Source organism: Embiotoca jacksoni, unplaced genomic scaffold (genome assembly GCF_022577435.1).
Source record: "Embiotoca jacksoni isolate LCO1_2020_lvr unplaced genomic scaffold, fEmbJac1.0.p SCAF_12, whole genome shotgun sequence".
In the NCBI taxonomy this organism is placed as follows: domain Eukaryota; kingdom Metazoa; phylum Chordata; class Actinopteri; family Embiotocidae; genus Embiotoca; species Embiotoca jacksoni.
In genome coordinates, this window is record NW_027185252.1 from 16,199,682 (window position 1) to 16,222,637 (window position 22,956).

Sequence of the window (22,956 nt, forward strand, 5' to 3'; positions counted from 1 at the left end):
TGCTATGCCGATTTAAAACTAAGAAATCTCTCTCTCTCTCTCTCTCCCTCTCTCTCCCCCTCTCGGGAATGGTAACAGAGAATGATACTTTAGATTAGGTCTATGTCTTTTGCATCATTTGCTGAGACCGCAGTCAGATTCGATGGACTGCTCCTTAGTCACTTTGTGCCTCAAACACTCAACTTAGCAGCGACGGCTTATACTGTCAGACAAACTGACGTGCATTTGATCTGAGAAATCGTAGTGGTTTTTTTTAGCTCAAAGTTGAGAATTTGCAACGTGTTCTACAAAGTTGTCAGCAAATGTAAGAACACCTCACTCTTGAATTTTTTTTTGCTACAAACTAAAAACCTTACATTGATAGGACTAGAAGGAAAATAATATATGACAACATTTAAAGATGAATATAATTCAAAACCTACTTTTATTACTTACTATTATTCGCAAAGTATTATTGGGAATTACTGACCTGGAGATTCTGAAACACTCCATTCACTTTATCAGGTTCCTTAAATATGCATATGAATTAATATATTAGAGGGATCAGAAAGTTCACACTGCTCATATTGCACGTAAACAGTGTGTAGGGAGCACAGAGACATTATAATCTTTGTGAGCAAGTACTCCAAGTTTCATTGCTTGTTCATCAAATCAGCACGAGTAACACATGTTTTTGTGAGCAGTGGTCTGGACTGCGTCTGCGATTTCTCCATGGACATGACCGGAGGGTGCACATAACATTTTGTGTCAAACTCCAGAAATGGAGAATGGAGACACTAGAAATGACCTATGAGCTTATGCCAATAAAGAAATGAGCCTGGAGAGGTGTTTTGAGTGACATTAGCATTTTCGAGAGGCGAAACGTCACTGTACATAACCGACAAAGCGGCATGATGTCATGCATGTAACCAGGTGGGTTTTCTTTGATATTCATGGGGTTGTGCACCGTGAATCCGTCCCCCAGGGTCTGACTGTCAACACGGAGTTCTAGTATGAAGTTCTGAGGCGTCTGAGGGAAAATAATTGGTGCACACAAACTGAAACTGTGGCACCATTGCATTTAGATTCTTTAACATGACAACACGTCGGCTCAGTTTGCTGAATACTCACAAGCTTCTGGCCAGTAACTTGTCAAAAACTTTGATGTTTGCTCTCTGCTCAAGTTTAGGTGTGTAAAAAAAACCACTGCCTGTTAATGATAATAAAATTTACAATTTGAATAACATCTATCATTCATTTTTGGTTTATTGGTTGGGAGGTAGTTAGGAGCGTGGGTGGGTTGGTTGTAGATGGGTTGGTGGGTAGGGTTTAATTTTGCTGCTTCAATGCGGGGACATTGATTTCATACTTCTGGCTGAGATCCTGGTATGAAACCTTCATATTGTCCATTTCGTTCTTGAGAGCATAACTTTGGTCGTTCACCACCTGGAGTTCACATTCAGACTTTTCCTGGACAACTTTATAAGCCACCTGCAGCTCTTCATAATCTTTCTGGAGGTCTTTCTTCTTCCGCTCGATCAAGTTGTTCACCTGCGATGCTATCTTTGTAGTGCTGAGAGTTTTCTTATGACCGGAGTTTTCTACCCTACCGGTGTACTTCTCCAGCCTCTCCAGCTTCCTTTTTGTTATTTTACCCTTGTTGATGTCTACATTGGTGTTTACATTAAATATGACTAGAGAAAAAAAAAAAAGCAGGTAGATGACATAAAATTCTCTGTATATGGCTGGTTGTTGATACATATTTTTTTATTCATAAATGTCAATAGTTTTGAGTGCACAAAACCTATTTTAGCATGTGTGTTAAGTGTTTTTCTCACATGCACAAGCTTGAACAATTTTTTTTTTTCATGAGGACACATGCCTTACCTCCGCTGCCAAGTCCATCCAAGGGAAAACACTCAAAGTCTCAAAATATTTAAGCACAACCCGGATTTAACTTGATAGTATGTGATGTAATTTTTAAGTAAAATCCATTTAACATTTTTGATGTTTTACCGCTATTAGTCTAAATTAGCTGCTGATGTAGTCATAAAGAATTTATGAAACTTCAGTGTAACTAAAGTTGGTTTGAATCTGAATCACAAAATGATGATGAAACAAAATCCTATTTGAGTTGTTTTCTCACCCGAAAGTCGGGACCAAGGTCTGAACCAATGTTCATGTTTTTGTTACGTTCCAGTTCCTTTTAGTTTCACACTGCGATTTTGCAGAAGCACTGAAAACTTTGCAGGACACCGACATCCTTATACGAGATATTGAAAAGTCTGCAAGTCTGGACCAAACAGGGTTAATGTGAAAGCACCCTTAGTGGAGATGATCTTTCATTTGGGAATAGAACCCTCAACCCTGCCAGTGGTAGTGCCTTACTTTTCAGAGAGTTTTGTGTGTCAGTGGTACATTATTTCCTACCTACAGCCAGAAGGGGCTGGTAGTGGTTGATGTTTTTGGTGGTAAGAGGTGGACACATGCGGAGGGCAAATGGTGGCAGTGGCAAACCAGACAGCAGGCCGGTCAGCAGGAACTTCAACTGGACCTCCTGCTGGTTGGATGATGGAGGAGGAGCCTCACCCGCGATCAAGGTCTGACCTAGAAATAAAACCACAACACGGAAAGGTTTAAGGCAGACATTAACGAAACGCACTTTGCAGTTGCTACTTTATTAATGAAACACAGAAACTATAACAAGCGTCAAAGTGCTACAGGAACATGAAAACATGTCTTCTGTCTTGCTATTTTTTTTTGTCATTTTGAGGAAGCAGGAGGACAACGGTTTCCTATCTTAATTAAAAAAGCATATAATATGCAATAAATTAGTATTACATCTTATGCTTGTTAACTAAATTACACAGAAATAATTGATGAGATTAAAGCTTTAATCAGGTATTCCCAGAAATGTTTTTTTTAATCCCAATCCAAGTCCATTATTATGGTGTATATGTTGACATTAGTGTGTCCAATGTAACATTTAACCATACATTAAAACTAGCTTAGCTGATCCATTTTAGATTGTAATTGGCAGTTGAATAAATGTGTATGAAGAGAATATGACATTCACTGAGACTTGACTTTAAATGTTTCACTATAAGTTGTTGTCTTGTGTTCTACACTATTTTGTAAATCTATTGATGGTGCAGTTTCAGTCTGTAAATGTTTGGGGAGATAAACAGTGAATACGATTTAGACAGCTACCTTGATGCAATAATCTCTATGGATATTTGCAACAAACAAAGATATATAAAGACACATACAGAAGCAAATGACACAAAAGCCTAACCATAAACTAGCAAACTACCAACAAAAGCTAAACTACAATACCAAACAGCAACAACGTCAACAACTAAACAGCAGCCCAAAGCAGCTCTTGGTACAACTCTAATTGATGCTGCATGTACATCAAACAGATATGGTGTACTAACACTGTATAGAAATTGTAATTGTACATAACAACTATTTGTGATAGAGCTTATTAGCACTCTTATAAATACAATTTTTAATTTGGCCTCACCCTTTTAATCCTTAATCCTGTCCTTTGGCTGAAGTGGAAAAGCTCATACAGTCTGACTCCAGCTGGAGGCAGCAGAAAATAACCAATATTGTCTGTTTCTTTAAAGTGTTGCAGTTCTAATGATCTCAGGGTTGACAATGACATCAAATACCCATGTTTTACACAGGAGTATCTATAGGCTTCATCCAGTTATATTTACTTTGCTAATTTCACACAATTCTAGTTACTCCAGTGTAAAATTTAAAGACAACCACAACATACCGTTTCCTATTTTTTACAGAAGCATAGATTTGGATGACCGTGGCCTTCACAATCAGACAGTTAATCACTCCATTGAGTACATTTTAAATTGGCAATCATATCATTTTGTGTATTACCTGCAGAGCTATAAGACATTCTCTCAGGATGCAACAACATTGAAGTTCTGAATGAAACAGGTTGAACATCCATTTGGTTTTCATAACAGCCTTCTTTATATTGGAAATGTAATGTTTTTCTCAATGAATACCATTGCGGCTCGAAATTCCAATAAAATGAAATGAGGATAAAATTCCAATGAAACCACAAAGAATAAATATACATTCAACAGATTTGCAGATGTGCAGCAAGTAAAAATATGTAGCGAGGTAAACTTGGTTTTCTGCATGGCATCTCTTGCCTACAGCAATGATCAGTTTACCTTTGCGAGTCTGATGCCCTTTTTGTGTCAGTTTTTTCTTTTTCCTGCATGCTAGTGACATTTCCTCATGACAAGAGCTTTAGTCAGCAACTGTCAAGCAGAACTACTGCTGTGGGCAGAAGCTGACTCCAGTCTCTCTCTGTGTGTGTGTGTGTGTGTGTGTGTGTGTGTGTGTGTGTGTGTGTGTGTGTGTGTGTGTGTGTGTGCGTGTGCGTGGTGAGACAGCAAAATCCTCCCCTCTTATGCCAGGATAATTACTGCTCCACCTCCCCAGGGCCCACTGCAAGCATGACTCTCAGGGAATACAACTGACACACATAAAAACAAAATTAAGAAACACACATAAAGAACAAAAAACCTCATCTCATTACTATTTCATATCCACATTCGTCTTTTGATAGGCCCTTTTCTTCTAAATCAACAGGGAGGATGGGAAGATGGCAAGATGGAAAAGCAAAAAGGATAAGATGGAAAAGAAGGAAAATGTGAAAGCGAGGAAGGGCCAAGCACACATGGGACTCTTTGTGTGGAGCCACTCAGACTGGAGAATAATGCTGTGCAGTGCAGAGGAGAAACCAGCTGTCACACATTAAAGCAGAATCTGAAGAGAAGCCCCGAGGCCCACATAACTCACAGAGGTACAAAGATATAAGACCTGATGCACACACACGCTCAAACATGTACGCACACACTCACTCACATGCAATAAAGGACAGTGTCTTTCCTTCATTCTTTTGAGTTTTCACAATTTCTGTTAAACAAAAGTCATCTTCCTCAGAAAGAGTGAGGAAGCTTTTGATGCAATGAGAAGTGAAACGTGTGATACGAGTCTTTGAAACATCAAACTTTATCTTCGTAAGATGCACCAATATTTCTGGTGCTTGTTAAATGTCATTGATGATGATGATGATGTGTAGTCGTACCAATCATGCTGTTGAGGGAGAGATCCTGAATCCTCTTCTGGGTCGGACCCAGCGGAGCTCCACAGAACGACACGGGGGAGTAGAGCGGCGACAGACCAGAACTGACACACAGAAGGAGAAAAAGATCATTACTGAAAAATCATTTTGTAAGCAGGGCACATATCCGTTACAGAAACCAAGAGAGTGGGGAGTGATAAATGAATATAGCTTGTGCAAACCATGAATGTGATATGCTTTTTAATAAATTAGTGACCCAGTGTAGCATTTTTACAAGACGACGTGTACTGATTCTGTGTATTGATCAGATGCTACTCAGTGAAAAAAAAAGCAGATGATCCCTAGAAAAGTAGATTTTCCTGACTGCTGCAAACTATGATGAAGCTTGAATCCACTGGGACGCGACTTGTAATCGAACAGGTGCAGCAGAGTGAAGTGTCTCAACCTAACAAAGCTCAGCTCAGTTTACCACTACAACACAGAGAATTATAATTAATGTAATAGTGTGAAAGAAAACTTCCAGCGACTGATTAGTCCTGAAATAGAAAGCTCACCTGTCTGAAACTTCAAGCAAACAAATTCAAACACGGCTATAATAAGAAAATTCATCACAAAGTGGCAAAAAGCAGAAGCATGCTGCCCGTCTTTTGTTTAACGCTGTACATTTCTCTTGCTTGCCCAGAATAAGATAAGTTGGTTTAGAGAGAAGTACAAAACTCAAGTCTCCTCAACAGCAGCAAGCAGCAAGGGAGCGCTCCATCAAAGGAAAGCAGGGCTCATCCAAGATAGCCGACCCCCCCCCCCCCCCCCCCACACACACACACACACACACACACACACACACACACACACACACACACACACACACACACACACACACACACACACACCTGTATCAGTCACTGAGAAGACTAAATTTAGGTCAGAGGATTATGTAGTTTAAAGTCAGTTTGGCTCTCCTTACAAAGTAGTAAAACTTTTAACTAATAACACTCCCTGCCATATCAGACACCACCTGCAAAACTGTAATATAACTTTGCAAAATTACTTGGGTTTCTGTGTGTGTGTGTGTGTGTGTGTGTGTGTGTGTGTGTGTGTGTGTGTGTGTGTGTGTGTGTACCTAGGATTGGCCGCAGCCTTGCCAGTGTGGGCTTTGAGCTCCCACAGCATGGCTCTGCCGTCGCTGACCATGAGAGCGGCATTGTTTTCGTTGACGGGGCAGATCACCATGCGATATGGCCGGACTGTCTTGGTAACCCGGATGGCGTCGCACTGAGAACGCAGGTCGTACACAAGCTCCTGGACACTCTGTTCTGGGTCTGAGGAGCAGAGGGGGGGTGAGGGGGGGGTTCAGTGGTATCGTAGTGGAGAGACAGAATGACAGAGAGAAGGGACATGAAAGAAGAATGGTAGGTGATAAAAAACAAATGAGATGTAATCAGAGTAAATTGGTGAACACGTGAATGGAAAGAGACACAAACAAGGAAGTCAAATAAAAAATAAAACACAATATGACATCGAGTGGAAGTCAGAAGTAAAAGGAATAGAGACAGGAAGAGGAAAGGAAGATAACAGTGTGAGACAGCGCGATTCAAAGAAAAAGACCATTTTTGAGTAAGTGTGAGTGAAAAGAAGAGGAAAAAAGAAGAGGTAGTAGTCACGATTTATGGAGATAAGAAAAGAAGACAGGTAATAAGCAAATAAATTAGTGGGGTGAGTCAAAAGGAAATGTCAGGAAAAAAGACAAATTAGTAGAGAGAGATGTGTGCGGAAGAGATGGCAAGTAGAGTAAATGAGGGAGAGATTCAGCGAGACAATGGACTCCCACTGGCCTATAACCCTAAAGCCAAAGATAAATGAGACAGTAAGAGGCTAAATTACCACAGGAGCATAGAAAAAAAGGCTACAGGCTCTGAGTGCAGTGCAGTTTTGGCTGAATAAATGATGACTTGGGAATCGCATGGGAGTGAGAGTGCTTCGTGAGTGAATGGAGTACAAATAGCTGGCTCTGTACACACACAGGTTTCATACCTGCTGCTTCCTCTGGGGCGGCAGTGGAGCGACACACTCGGAGTGTGATGCAGCCGTTCTCATGGAGGCAGTAGAGGGCGTCCCGCTGGGCGCAGGGAATCACCTGAACAGAGGGAGTCGGGGGATCAGGTGAAGACGTGTGCTAGTGATCGAGTTAGCCAACTGTTTTCCTGGGACTTGAACAGGTGGTACATCTGTTTGCTCTGAGCACTGCAACAAGCTGCCATGCTATGTTCCAGAGAATGCAAATCTATTATGCAGAGACTTCCAAATTGTTTTCCTTTGAAGGGCCAATAATTAATCTAGATGGAGAGCCGCAGGACAAAAATGCATGTTTATTTTATGTGAAAATACATTTCATTAAACTATGATATACTTTGCATAAAATTAACATTCAAAAATCTAAGGTAAAATATCAACTTCACAGTGATAAGAGTTTGTATTAGATTGTATTGGATTACAGTAGAGTGACTGGAGGCTACGTGTAGTCGATAAACTGGCAAATGCACTTTGTCCATGTGCCAGACCTGACAGCGGAGGTTCTACACTCCAGTGTGGACCTTTGCTAAGCTGTGTCATCCGTCATGCAAATTGGCTTCGCGACAAGCACTTTATAACACTTAGAGAAGGCAGGCGTTGGCTGGATGGAGCCTGGGCAGCTGAGTAATACCCCTCTGCCTCTGTTCTCGGAGACTTTAGAACTTACTTGACGACTACAAAGGCTTGTTTTTCACGTCGTGTCATTAAACCATGAATACATTTAGTTATACAAGATCACTGTCAACCCGAAGAAAGTATGATTCATGAAAGTACAATACCATATAAAACAGAAAACAATTTCAAACATGCAGATCACGTTAGCTGACTGTAGAGTAAAACTGAAGGACAGTAAACTAGTCCATTCGTGTACGTTCAGGCAGGAAACTTAAGGACATTGTTTCAGGGATATTATGGCCACCACAATGTTCATTTCTTCAAAGACAGACAGAGAGCTGGGAGTGAAGGCAGAATGAACACAGCAACATTAATAAGAGAGTTTCTCTTCCATTACTGGCTGTGCAGCTGTGACAAATTCTCTTTGTAATACCCCCACAGCATTCATCAATTTCCAATTAGAAATTCAGACTCCAAAAGAAGGGAATTGGTACCTAAAGGTCAACCTTGCTGCTAACGGTGACTACTGAGAGAAAATACAAGTCAGGCGATATGTAGGATGATGAGATTTTTTTTTTTTTTTTTTTTTTTTTTGCTGTAACCAAGGACTACTTGGCCCTGCTGTGCAGTCGTCACACCTTGATGAGGTGAGCGCTCAGAGGGAGCAAGAAAAGTTGAGAACTTTATCAGTCACGGCAGGGGAAATTGGCCTCCTAGAAGAATGATCCATAAAAATAGACAGATTTTTTTTGGTAAAGCCCTCCGAGTAATGCAATAAAAGTAGAGGCCGGGTTCATTTGAGGAGAGAGAAAGATGGTGATGTAGGAAGCACGTTAGAGCGAGACAGCACAGCCATGCTTTCATTTATCTCACCTAGACCAAGTAAGATGTCAGCACAAACATATTGCAAATTGTTTTTCTATGTAACTTTCAAATGCACAGGGGATATCTCTCCATCACACTCTGACATACTTGACAAAAGACTGATGTGACAGATTTCTGACCTTGAAATTAGACGTTTTTTTCCATCAAAAACTGGTTAACTCTTGGGGTTTTTAATTCCTTATTAAACAGGAGTTGTTGTACATGTACGCAGTGTCTCACCTGGATGAAGGGCACCCCGGAGCGCTCGATGGCCACCACACCCACCGTCTGGCTGAGCTCGAGGTCCAGGATCAAAATCTCTCTGGGGTAAAGCAGCAGCATGTGGTTCCTCTTGGATGGCAGATAGGACAGCTGCAGACAGTCGTTCAACGTCACCGCCTCGGCACTACACAGCAGAGCGAAGACAGTAGTAACAAAAGACAATTAATCACAGCGTCAGGTTGTTTTCCTGACAGGACAAAGTCTTTATTTACAGGAAAAAGATAAGCCAGAAACTAATTAATCTATCTCTGGTTTTGCATACTTGTTTTAAACTCAATATGCTGCACACAAAACATGTTTGAAGAGGCAAAATGTAAATGGCAACGACTAGAGATAAAAGGATGCACTGCCGCTCTTATTCAGCAGACAAATCACCAAAGATACTGAATAATTAGACTCTGGTGCACCGACAACACATGCATATGAAATATGCTAATATTATGTACACCAATGTGATGCTTCATTTGAAAGTCCTAAAACAAGTTTAATAAAAAAACACTCTTATTTCTAAGATCAACTTGATATGTATTCATGTCCTCGGCTGAATGAATTAGTTATTACTGTCGTGAGTCACAGGCAAATGAGGGAAAATTTAAAAGTGTATCAGGTTTCATGATGGAAGGCTGATGACTTTATCAGATATTGGAGGCGTCAGATAGAATTTCTTTTGTTTTATTTTTGGAGTTCGAAAATGTGAATCTAGTTCGTTGTTTGCAACAACTTTGTGTTTAAATTAATGACAAATACTATTATCCATGGCAGCAGCCCAGTTTGATCTGTCCATGTGGCAACAAAGCAGTCACAAACACTTTGCAGTTCAGCCAAGAAGGAATAGAGGCCTGATTTTCACACAATCTATGAGCGGGGCGGTGGCCATAACTCATTCCTACAGCTTTATTCCTGCAGGTCACAATGAGATCAAATAAAGGGGAGACAAACTTTATAACACAGTGGAGATCATTATCATCAGGGGGAAGTTTAACAGATAAACTGGACTCAATGGGGAACTTTTGGGAGTTAGTGGACTAAATCACACCGTTACCAGCTTACTGAAGTCTGGCGAGGAAAGAGGAGATAGGGGGGGGGGTTAAAATGTCTGCGCCACCAAAGGCAAAACATCAAAAAGAAACAGCGAGAGAGAGTTCTGTGTCTTAGACACAAAACAGAAAGCAACAGATCTTTAGACACAAAGAGGGAAAAAACTGAAAAAGAAAAAGGTCACGGGACCCTCAGATATTCAGCTGTCCAATTACCAAAACATCACATACTCTCACATCTCTCTCTGAAACTGTGAATAACATATGAAGGCAGCTGCAGTTGGTGGATCACACACGGTTAGAGACTGCTGCATGCATGCTGTACATATGGGCACATACAAACAGAGAGAGTTGGGAAGACTGTGTTTGGTAGCACAGGAGGCTTCCTCAGATCAGTGAGGTTTTTAAGAAGTAGGTAGGTAGGTAGGTAGGTATTTACTTTATTAATCCCCGAGGGGAAATTTTTTTCGCTACAGCAGCATACAGAAGCAATAAGATAATAATAGAAATAATAGAATAAAATAATAGAATAGAATAATAGAAAAGCAATAAAATAGCAGTAAATAGCAGTAAGTCCCCAGCTTCTATTATCCAATGACATTAAATAAATGATAAATGACCTAATGGACATTAAAGTCTATCACAAAGTTTATACATTATGCAGTCCGTTCAGCTTGAGCTTCTGATATCAAGACAATACAGAATACATTGACACAGCTTCATCATGGAAGACAGTGCAGCATAAATTATGAATTTGGCTTAGATGTGCACATGAACACAAAATATGTGCATAATTGCAGCTCCAGCAGCAGCTGGAGACGTCAGTACGGACAGAAAAAAAACATAAATCTAAAATTCAAACTTACAAATCACCACATCAGCAACAGACAAAAACACATTTTTACAACATATAACTTAGTGAAGCTCACCTGCTTCATTCAGTTATGGTATTTGAGAACCTTACATAGTTGATCTTTAGTGACTTTTATTAAATAGTTTGATACATTTCAGGGTTTGATTAGGTGCTCTTTCATGCTCTCTTTGTGTAATTTCCAATGATTTTGGCTTTTGATGTCTTACAAAGAGCAGCGTGTAGTCAAAGTGACAATTCAGATGTCCACAAGTTTTTCAAAGCTCCATCAAATAGTGATTTTTTTTTTCTCCCTTTAAACTTCTCAAATAGTTAATTTCAATAAATCTTCAAATTATCCAATATCTCAGGAAAAGATCAAAGATGAGAGAAAAACTGAAGGCAGATTTGTGAATCAGAACTCTTTTCAGTAATCCTCTGACAACGCCTCACATTTACCTGCAGTCCCTGGATATAAAACTGCATACAAAGTAGTTCAAACCAGCTCCACCTGCAGCAGCTACAACAGTAACATGCTGCTCACACACTGATGCTTTAGTATCAAAAATCAAATGATATCTACGTAAAAATATCAGCGGGACCAACCAGTATTTTTACTTTAGTAGTTAAACAACATTTTGCTGCTAATACTTCTGTACGTCAGTACTTTTACTAGGATTTTTCCTGCAAGACTTTTACATGTATTGGAGTATTTTCACGTTGCTGAATTTGTGCTTTTACTAAAGTAAAGTTCTGAATACGTCTTCCACCACTGCTGGAAATGAATCCACCAGTTGCCCTTTTGCCGTTTGTCGAACAAATGAACTGCTCAAAAAGTGTTTGCTACCACCAGGACTCTGGGACCTCTAGTAGTTACCATAGAAACCACTGGTCTCACAAAATCAACAAGGAGTTAAATTTGAACAACTAAAACCTAACTGCCTGCGCAAAACATATTTATTGTTCTTTTAGTTTATTCATAAATATTTCAGACAGTTTAAAAGTAAATTGTGTGTATGTGTGTGTTTGGGTTTGTTTGTTTGTTTGTGTGTGTGTGTGTGTGTGTGTGCGTGCGTGCGTGCGTGCGTGCGGTCGAGTCTGAGCGGGAAGCCATTTTCTGTCAACTTGATAAAGGAACCAAATCTGTGTTCGCTAACAACCAGATTAATGGCTGCGTGATGAGACACTAATGTGGGCGATATAGTACAGTATTCAGTGAGTTTCTGATAACAGAGAGCAAAGTCTTGTTTAGATCGCCCATCTATCAACCCCTGGCAGACAGAGCCAGAGAGGAGAGATACTGTAACACTGAACATGATAAACACCCGAAACCGACACACAGACAAAAGCACACCGAAAGAATTCAGCTCTTTAAAGAGCAACTACACACAGCGCGAAAGGTGAGGAAGGAAGATGTCACATACCCATAGAGGACACAAAGAGTGAAACAGACAGGACGGGAGAGGCAGGAGAGAGGATGAAGACGAGTAAGATTAATGGTGTTTGTTATTAGAGCTGGTTGGGTGGGTGGACTGAGAGACTGAGGGGCTGCTGCTATAAATAAGCCTGTTTGACAGTCACAAGGCAAGAAGCGCAGCCAGCACATCAAACACATCTTTGCTTTCTGATCTGTTGAAACTTTTTGTAAATGAATGTCTTACACAATTTTAAGTTTGTCATTAAATGGCATAACAACTGAGACACCCTCTTAATCCAAGCACAAGTCAGACACTCTCATTATTAAAAACTGTAACAGAAAACAGCAGAGCTTCTGCAGGCGGCTTTTATCTCCAGCTTCACGTTAACACGGCCACAGTAGTGACTTAGTATATAAGTCACTAGTTCTTGTGTGTTTAAGTATTAAAAATTAATTAAGTAAATCTGCCAACAGAACAAATCCTTCCCTATTCTTCTGTAGTTTCTTCGTCCCCTGACCTTTGACTTGATTTAGCAGCAAATCTCGGTGTTAAGATGAATTTCACTGCTGGAAAGACACTAGTGCCATAAAATAAAACAGAACATAAAACAGAGAAAACTCTACAGTGGAAAACTGTACCAGTTCAAATGCTCTGCAAGCCAATTCTGCCAAGGCTGCTTGCCAGGTCGCTGCTATTGGTGAGGCTTGACTCTGGTTTATGTGGAGGTGGGCCAGTGAAAGACATGGAAGTACAGTCTGAAGTTTTAAGTAGTGTCTGGAAAACTCCTCCAGATGATATATGTTGGAGGAGTTTTTCAGTTGAATGAAAAGGGAGGGAAAATATATTCTATAATAAAAGAAAGCGTGTTGAAAACATGATGAAGTCACCCTTTAACTAATATGACAGTTAACTAACTTTGATTGAAAAAAGATTAATCGGTACACCAAACGCTACAACTAAGAAACGAATGAACAAACCAGTTCTTCCAACCCAAAATGAAAACAACTCCACGATTACTAATCATAGTCTGTTACAGGTTTGACAGACGGTTTTGCTTTGTGCCACTACTCCCAAACAGAAAAGCAGTAACAGTTGACTTTCAACAGGTCGTTTAACTTACCAGTAAAAAGAGGAAGAACAACACAAGTTAAACAAAGAGAAAAAGCTAAATGTGGACAACGCTGTTCAGCAACATTTCAACAAACCAAGATGCAGAAACGCTGACTCAACCTGTTGACAACTAATTCAACAAAATAGAACATTACTGTGTCAATGTGCTCCAAGACTTCATCTTTATTTTGAATTTTACATTTCTATCTATGGCATATTACTCTTTTATTAATAAATTAAGACATACCCAGTGTCTGAATGTGTCATCCAACATCAGAGGACATAATACAATTAATGCAGGCTGACAAGTGCACATTCCCTATAGGTCAAAGGCACATGGATGCAATTGCTCTGAGGCTAAACTCAACCCATTTGACCTTCAGTAATGTCATTCACTCAGTTATTGGAGTGCAACTGAAAAGGATTGTATTTGGAAAGCAGACAAAGTTGTAGCAGATTTTTAAGACTGATGGATGGGCAGATATTTTACAAATGGTTTTAAACAATGCAATACATGTATTGTATAGATGGCACATGAATTGGTGGCCACATTTGTCAATGTTGAAATGAAATTTGGACACTTTTATCAATTATAAGACACTTCTATTGTCGATTAGAATAGGTATAGTTAATAGGCCAACATCAACCTAATTGGTCAGGACTATCCACAGTGGCGCCAGAGAAACACAGACAACCAGGAAATGTGAGGGGCAAAAGGTCAAATCCTCACAATCAGCAGGGTATGTAACTGTGAAGAACATTTCAATGTGCTCCTATAGAAACATCAAAAACATGCTACACTACAGTTGTGGAAGTGAAAATAGAATTAAGTGTTTCTTACGTGGGTTTTTCATTGGTGATGAGCACTTTGACCTTATTGAGGGCCTTCTTGGCGCCGGTGGGAGCCGGAGCAGCAGCAGGTGCAGGTTTGGTGTGCGCTGGACTTGCATGAGGGCTGGCGATGTAGACCTTTTTACCAGCGCTGCCTGGTGGTTTGGAGTGGGAAAAGTCTGTGATGAAGACTATTCCCTCGCTGGTCAGCACTGCAGAGAATGAAGAACAAAAGAACATTATGAAGATGCGTTTGCTTGTCACAGCTTGACAAACCGTCAGTACTCTGTTAGCAACTTTGCATCTGTCACTTGAGAGAATGTTACTAACGGTTCAGTAGTTGGCAGACTAGAATACAGAGCATCTCTCAGGAGGAAGCACAGTCTTCAGCACAACTTCTGATATGTTCAGGCATACTGAAGTTGTTGAACTGTAAAACTAAGAGCTCTACAAGAGACGTGACCTGTATGTGTGGGTGGGAAACTGGAAAAAGTCAAACAGAGGCTGAAATAAGGCTGAACTTTGGACAGTATTTTGTTCACCTACATGCCATGTTAGAAGGGTCAAAGGGGTCAAAGGAAAAGGAGAGGATGTTCTCAGCGTAGCTCTTTTTCCACAGCTTCGTCCCCGTGTCTCCGTTCCACAGAACGATGTAGTTGGGGGGGTGGACGGCTAGCAGGAGATCACGAGACGCGTCCTGATTCCACAACCACTCCAAGTCTGATAGAGAAAGAGAAGAAGGAGGGTGGCAATGAAGAGGATGGAGGCTCAGTGTGCGCCAGCAGGAGTGGCAGTAACAGCTTCTTAATGAAAACAAATAGTCAACAGCAGAGCAACAGCTCAACATTTCTTCTTGGCAGGACTGCCAGAATAAAGTCCCATTACGGTAGAGAGCTGACAAAGACTCAGTCCAAATGTAAATGATTGGTTTTCTGGAAGATCTCTCACCCTGAATAGGTTTGGAGTGCTCCTGGATCTCGCAGTGGGCAGTGCCGCTGACCACATCCCACACTATGATCTTCCCCGAGGCGTCTCCCGAGGCCAGCCGCAGACAGTAGGGCGAGCTCAAGTTATGGTAGTAATTTTCCCTGGACCATTTCACCTGCCGACACAAAGACACTAATTAAGCATCTGGCAGTCTGTGGAGACGCTGTGAGACTTCCACAGAAAGCAGAAAGCAGAAAGTTTGTCAGACACTCAACAACAGAGGCTTTTTTTTTTTTCTTAAATAGAAGATGGTGAATTTCACTTAAAGCGGCTGAGGGACGAAAGAAACTGAAGCAACGAGATACTACAGGGCCTGTATGAAACACAACATTGAAAGGTAGCCGAGGCAATTTCTACACCCAAAAAGACAAACGACTCCAACACAGGCTGCTCTTTAAATAATTGATTATGTCTGGGTATTTGTTCCTGAACAGCCATGCTCTTTACTGTGGCTACTTCTTTGTCTTTTTTATTCAGCAAGCTTCCTTATGTCAGGCTAGGTGGTGAAGAATGGCCCGCTGCTGTGGCTGCGGTGCTTTACAAGATTAAAGCGTGCTTTAGAGTGAGGAATGAAAGCCTCGGACGGAGTCCAGCCACTGATAATCACTGGAGAATTTATTGCCCATTATATGCCTTTCTGCAAAACACACAAACACACATACACACATACACATGCCCACACACACACATACATACACATGCATATACATACAATACACATGCACACACACACACGCCCACACACATACAAACACACACACAAACACACACACACACACACACACACACACACACACACACACACACACACACACACACACACACACACACAAACACATACACACGCCCACACATACACATACACAAACACACACATACACACACACACGCCCACACATACACAAAAACACACACACACACAAACACACATACACACGCCCACACAAACACAAAAACACACACAAACACATACACACACATACAGACATACACACGCCCACACATACACAGATGCCCAGACGTACACACATACACACGTACACACACAGACATAGACACAAGAGGATTCTCCATCAGTTCAGCAGTAACCTTTATCAGAATTGGTGGTGTTCTTTTAGACATTGAAGCAGAGCTGAATCTGTCTGCCAAAGACTAAAACTACTTGGCTCAAGGTCGGGCTAACACGGAGGCTTGAAGGTGTGTGTTATTTAGCAAATATAGGAAGAAGAGGACATACAATATATATGCAGTAAGCTTATATACGGGCTAAATTAAATATGTGTTTTTCTCTGAACAATCAGACATCTAATAAATACATTTTGTGATTAAAAAAAAAAAAACTTAATGGGAAAAAGATGTGAGCCAAATGTCAAAAAACTGTATTCTTTTTACATTAATCAGACCAACTGAACAACTCTAAATCTTCAACTTAAAACTTAAACACCCCCTCCAGATATGTTTCATAATGTATATAAAATACTCTACTTTGAATTATAATTTGTGGCAGTCACAGATTTTCCACAATTTTTTTTTCCTAAATCCTGAAAATGACATCTGCTCCTTCTCAATACTTACAAATTCCAGATTCTATGAATACGTAAATATGTTTCATTTCAGAAGTTTTACTGCTGGACACAACATGTCTCACACTTCCCTGTGAAGTCCATCTTCAGTATATGTGCTCTCGAGGTCTCAAGTTTCCACATCATACTTGCGGAAGCTAAATTGGACCACAAAAGGCTTCCAAACTATTTGTGATGTCACAAATCATGCTCGCAGGCCTGGAAATTAGATTTACCTGACACTGTACACACACAATTTAAACCTCAGACTGAAGGGGGCTTTTTCTTTTCTTCTAACTACGCTTAATTTTGATCATTAATCCCTCTCCGTTTAAATTAATCTCACACTTTCCGATCTTCTTGGAGTTACCACGCTCTATATTTCTTATTAACCCCAAGTAAACTTTAAGACAAATGAAGAACGCATACTTTTAGTTAAGTTGAATTGAGTTTAATTATTGCCTGGAACCGACCACGCCGTTGTTTTATTCTCTCTCTCTGCTCCGCTTATAAGAAGTGTTTTTGATAATCTAGTCAGGATAAATCCAGCCATCTCTCAACCCGGACAAAGCTCAGAAGATCCATTTTGCCAAAGCTGACAGCTGCTGCATCGCCACACACTGGTCGTCGATCCTCAACAAGACCCAACGGTACCAGCAGAAGAAGCCTGCTGCGGGAGTGAACACCAACAGCGCAGCGCCAAACTCCAGGCTCTGACATCTGCACGGAGGTCCGCAAGAAAGAGGCTTGTCTGGACGACTGGGACCACGTCCAGTAAAGATGGGACCACCCTCCAGTAGGCAGAATCTATCTGAGTACTTTGATCCATTGGGTTGATGTCTGACAGCTGATTTATCCAATTCCAAATTCATAATCTCTAATTTACGTCAGGAACTAGCTCCGTATTAATAACCTAAGTATTATTTGTTCCCACCGTCACTGCGCCATCGCTCAGAAACCCTGTTCATCACATCCATGATCCATAACTACAATCAATATTCATATAGTTTATTCTTGGTGTAAATATTTTCAATAAATATCCTTATTGACCAAGCACTAGTTTTTGTGGATTTCCTAGAAGATTTTGAAGGAAATCCCTGAATGTAGAAATCACGGTTCAGGCTATGTTGACTGATCACTTTTATTTAGGCCGATAAAGCCTATTAAAATTCAATCTTGATGGTTTCTGCTAAACAGAAAATGGTGCCCCAAATATGAATTGAATCCGCTACGCTGTACAGATTAAGGGATTCATCATTTATGAGTAACTGAATGAAAAACAATTTTTTTTTTTTTTAAATGACTTGCAGCCTGTGGAGATAAACAAGTAAACAGATGAAAACGTGTTTCCTTTTGGGACTCACCTTGACCACATTTGCTTTGTGTCTCTCCAGCACCTGGATGGTCTGGGATGTCTTTGGATCGATTATGAGAATACTGGAGTGACATCCCTGGGCTATCAGGCCTTGGCAACCCCTTCAGGGAATGAAAACCAGACAGAATGTGAGTAAGAGGAGGGTAACAAATTAAGAAGAAAGTCACTAAACTCATGTCTCCATTTGGTCTGACATTGGTTTGTATACCCTTTCCAATAAAAATAAATAAATGATTATTTGAAATTGTGTCTGTATTTCAATTTCCTATACGTTTATATGTCAGCGTGAGTACATATCCATGGATGTGTGGCTGGTCCACATTAAGACCGCACAAGACTCACAACTCAAGTCCACAACAAATTGGAAAACTCTAGTATGCCAAAGATGCCATTTGTACTTATCAACAATGGCCGGAAGATAGATCAATATTTTATCATATTGTGATGTCAGACTAGATATCGTCCTGGATTTTGGATATCATAGTTTCATAATATGGTTTCCTGGTTTTAAATACTGCATTACAGCAATGTGATGGGATTCTCTGAATTTACTAGACTGTGTTCAGCTCTTCTGTTATTTGTCAATACCCACTTAGTCATTACTAATTATTTATTTATCAAAAATCGTATTTTGTAAATATTTTGTTAAAGCATAAATTATTATCCCTACGAGATCATTGCGATATCAATACTGAGGTATTTGATCAAAATGATTGTAATATCATACACCCTCAATGACTGAGTCCTGATGCAACAGGCAGATATAGTTTACAGTTGGGAGAAGTGTGTGACTCTACAATGAACCAGAAGAATTGGATAAAATAAAAAAATTAAAAAAGCTGCTACAAAATGATGAAACAACCCTTATTTTTCATCTGAATCACATGCTGTCTACCTGGATGAGGCATATAACATTTCCAATGAGAATCAAATATGAATGAAGCAAAATGAAATATCTTGGTTGTGCATATTACAAAATGCAACAAAGGATTTACTGTCAGCTTCATGTATGTGCAATACAACATGGTTACTGTGCAGCTCTTGTCATTCACGATAACATGTCTGGTCTCTTCAAGCGAGTTTTACCACAGACCAGACATCATTGAGATGAAGTCACACTGCAGTCAGTCTCAAATGATTTACTGAGGAAGAGAGAGCTGAAGGAATTCATCAGGCCCAGCAACACGTCACATCACATGACACCGTGCACCCTGCATGCTGATCTGTCCGTTCAGGAAAGCTCACGTGGGTTTTTTTTAGCAGCAGTTAACAGTGGTAACTTTCTGCAAAGCAATAAAAGTAAATAACATGTTGACAAACCAATAACGACTTGTTAGTACCACCTGCCAATCGCGTATCTTGTCTGAATTGACCAGATGCCGTGTTATGCTCGCGGTAAAGGTGCAGTACTCACCAATCTACAGCGGTTTTATTCTGCAAATTGAGAGTGCCGGTCAACGTCCGAGCCGCGAGTTTGATGTTGACAGTGTAAGGAATCATTATTGGTCCTAAGTATTTATGCTACATTAACGTTTACTGTTCAAAGGCTGCTAAAATTAATTAGCTCCTGTGTGTCGGCTCTGTTGTGAATTCTAACAGGAAATGAAGTTGTGTCTCTAAATATAATACCGTGTAGGAACAAATTCCAGCGTAACAAGGTTCCGCGACTGATATCTCAGATTTGTCAATACAATACTATATTCTTTTTTTTCTTTTTTTTTACATTACAATATTTTCTAAAAACAAATATGATTTTATTGAAAAAAACCAAGCATTTTAAGTAAAAAATAATTAGGAACATTTAAATGTTTGTAGATGTGAAAAATAGCAATTTGATTTTGATAGTTTTTGTGGTTATTTTGTCAATATAAAATGATATATGGTTAAGTGGTACATATCTGTCCTCATATAATAATTAAGGAACTAACATTGTTCCATATTATAACAATGTTTGATAAAAAATGTCAGAGATAATTTACCGTCCCAGAATGCATTGGTGTGACTGTGGACAAGCTAGCAACCCTTGTTTATAGAATTTATTTTATTTATTTTTTTTTTATTATTATTATTATTTTTTTTTTTTTATCTCCTTCTGTCAATTCAGAGGTTGCATTTTAATTTACACCAAATAAGTCTTTGTTGTTTTGCTGATATTGTACAGCCCATTTCATTTTAAAAGTAGTCTTTGATGTGCTGAAATCTAGGACCTCGAATATATGTCTAGTATAACCATAAATTACCTATTTACTCACATAGTGTGGTTTAGTCCATCATTTGAAATTGCATTGTAGTCTATTAAAATCCAGTAATGAACAACTGCCACAGCCACATGGCCTTCATTATCATGAGCCCCCTGTCTGATGAGGCATCCTGGGATGCATCGGAGTCTGAGGTTCAGGAGAGACCCCACACTGCTAAAAATTAAATGTGTCTGCAGGAAGATAGTGACATCATATTTTCTTCAGATGGGCTTGGAAGCAACCCACAAGGGGATGCAGTGAATGGCTTTTGGCCACCACAGCTGTGCTGCTTAAATATAAACTACCTCATATAAGTTTTCTCTTTGTGCCATTTATCTGGTTGCACTTCAGCTTTGCAGTGACACAAGTTGGTACAGTGGATGATAGAGCAGAATACTCATTTCTTATATTCAGTACAGACATTAAAATTACCATTTCAACTGACAACCAATTAGCTTTTAGCTTTTATTTCATTATGAGCTCTGACACACACACACACACACACACACACACACACACACACACCTGGCGTGTTCTCCTGTTCAACTCTGGATTTTTGTCTAACATCATGCACTTATCCTGACAACCACAATTAACTTCAGGCTCTATCTTCAAAGCCTACAGTATATCAGATATATTCAAACCGTCTGTGGCTGCCAAAGTTCTGTTATACCACTTATTTCTGCATCTGATTTCCTCAGCTTGGCAACTAGGGGAGTAACATAAGTCTGTTTAAAAGCAACGTGGATACTCAAGAACTCTCAACTTGAAGCTTTTCTTTCAGTAAAATGGCAGACTGTGACATCCGGGCAGAAGTTAGCCTTCAAATTTGAGACTGTCTCTGAAGGTGAATTGTAGCAAAATTGTCTGTCTACATAAAGAAAATATTCAAAGTCTAACAAAACATGTCAACACAATGAACTGAAAGAAAGACTTTAATACAACTGGAAAAAAACAGACTGTTTCTCCACTATAATCAAGTGGTCTTAAGTAATATTTCCCATGAACTGACAGCACTTGAGTGATTCTCATGAAAGTGATTATCCCCCCCCCCACCCCCACTGAACAAGGCAAGTCTCCAAAGTACTAACAATGTGGCAGTTTTCTTTTATTTAGTGTAACTGTTCATTTATTCTCGGATCAGTGGTCGCAAATGAAGCACCGTTAATAGTGTTTTTCATCAGAGAACCAACTTGTTATTTTTTCTGTCATAAGATATTCACGCTCTGAGTTACAATAATGAACTTAAAAATGATAATTCTGAAAAGTGCAACATTTTACACTGATTCTGATTCTGTTGATATGTTGTCAGCCACTTCAATCTTACACAGATCCAGATATGTGGAAAAAAAATCCATTAATTCTATATTTCCTTTGTGGCCGACATACTAAATGAACATGTTTCTTCTTTGTCACATTGTTATTGGATTTTGTTAACAATGCCCACCAGCTAGTCTGATTTGTATGTTAATTGTCACTTGGTCGACTCAGGGTTGTATATCTCACTTTACGTCCTGGATGTCAAAATCATCTTGTGGTCATGGCTTTCTGCACATTCATCGTACACAACACAAATCTGTCACATTAATCGTAATTATTGCAGGCCTGCTGTCAATAAGAACACTGCCGCAGCTGACACAGTTATTATACCATTTCTCACTCTTCCTCGACGCACACATCTTTACATATCACACAGCTGGTTTCTGTATCAAAATGACCAAGGTCGTGACTATAATTCTGACAGGTTATGACTAAAATTTAAAAGAGCCTACAGTATTTTCATTTCAAAGCGGCTTTCTGCAGTGACCTGCAGTGGTTATCTTTTCTTGACAGTTCACAAGAAAGGTGACTCTCAACATCTACGCCCCTGAATCCGAGACATTTGACTTAAAGAGAAGACGGTCCATTAAAATTGATACTTTTAGACGTATTTTGGTAAAAATCGACTTTGCATGTTGAGATATTTAATTAAGTTTATCTTGAAGAATGTGAAACTTTATGTCATTTGGAAACTAAGGTGAATGAATCAATCTCATTTAAGCATTTCACTGAAGTTATAGTTTCCCCTATTTGAATTGATACATTTGGCAGTATGAGAGTATAACTTAAAAATCATGTCTAAGCTTGTCTTATGAACAGTGTTAGTGCCGTTCAGTACCTTGGAGTTGTTATTTAAAAGGCAGTGAACTTTGCCAATGTAGCTATATGGTGTGCTCATGTGGAATATATCTCAGAAAAATAAGTTTATCGTATGATAGCACAAACTTCAATGAGGACTAACAACCCTACTATCCTCAACAATGTAGTGGACAACACAAAAGAGAACAACAGCGAGGATCATGAGCATATTAATGACTACTGGGATGATTGGAACAATATTGAACAGATGCCCATGCACTGTGACCCGCAACAACCTAGTAGGCTCTACCCTGAGTTGCATTGGAACTAGCACTGCCCTGCCACATATCTGACATCAGCCAGTCAGCCAGGGATGGATAAAGGCACCCTATCCTCAGAAAATACCCAGGCAAGAAGTACAGACTTCAGATGAAATCAATATGTGAACGGTATATTTGGCTTGAGTACTCAGTGAGCATGGAACATGTGTTTT

General features: G+C 39.7%; 1 protein-coding gene across 1 annotated transcript in view; it reads right to left on the bottom strand.

Moving 5' to 3' along the window:
* Positions 1-19,707, bottom strand: part of wdr11 (WD repeat domain 11) — a 53,860-nt gene extending 34,153 nt beyond the window's left edge. Inside the window, exons 1-10 of the mRNA XM_069145106.1 lie at positions 19,520-19,707; positions 18,095-18,206; positions 15,130-15,283; positions 14,728-14,901; positions 14,192-14,393; positions 8,894-9,059; positions 7,136-7,238; positions 6,225-6,423; positions 5,108-5,208; positions 2,410-2,586 (exon numbers count right to left, since the gene is read on the bottom strand). Of these exons, the coding sequence (XP_069001207.1) occupies positions 2,410-2,586; positions 5,108-5,208; positions 6,225-6,423; positions 7,136-7,238; positions 8,894-9,059; positions 14,192-14,393; positions 14,728-14,901; positions 15,130-15,283; positions 18,095-18,206; positions 19,520-19,605 (1,474 nt within the window). The 5' untranslated portion in view covers positions 19,606-19,707. The remainder of the gene's footprint in view (positions 1-2,409; positions 2,587-5,107; positions 5,209-6,224; positions 6,424-7,135; positions 7,239-8,893; positions 9,060-14,191; positions 14,394-14,727; positions 14,902-15,129; positions 15,284-18,094; positions 18,207-19,519) is intronic.
* Between the last annotated feature and the right edge of the window lie 3,249 nt (positions 19,708-22,956).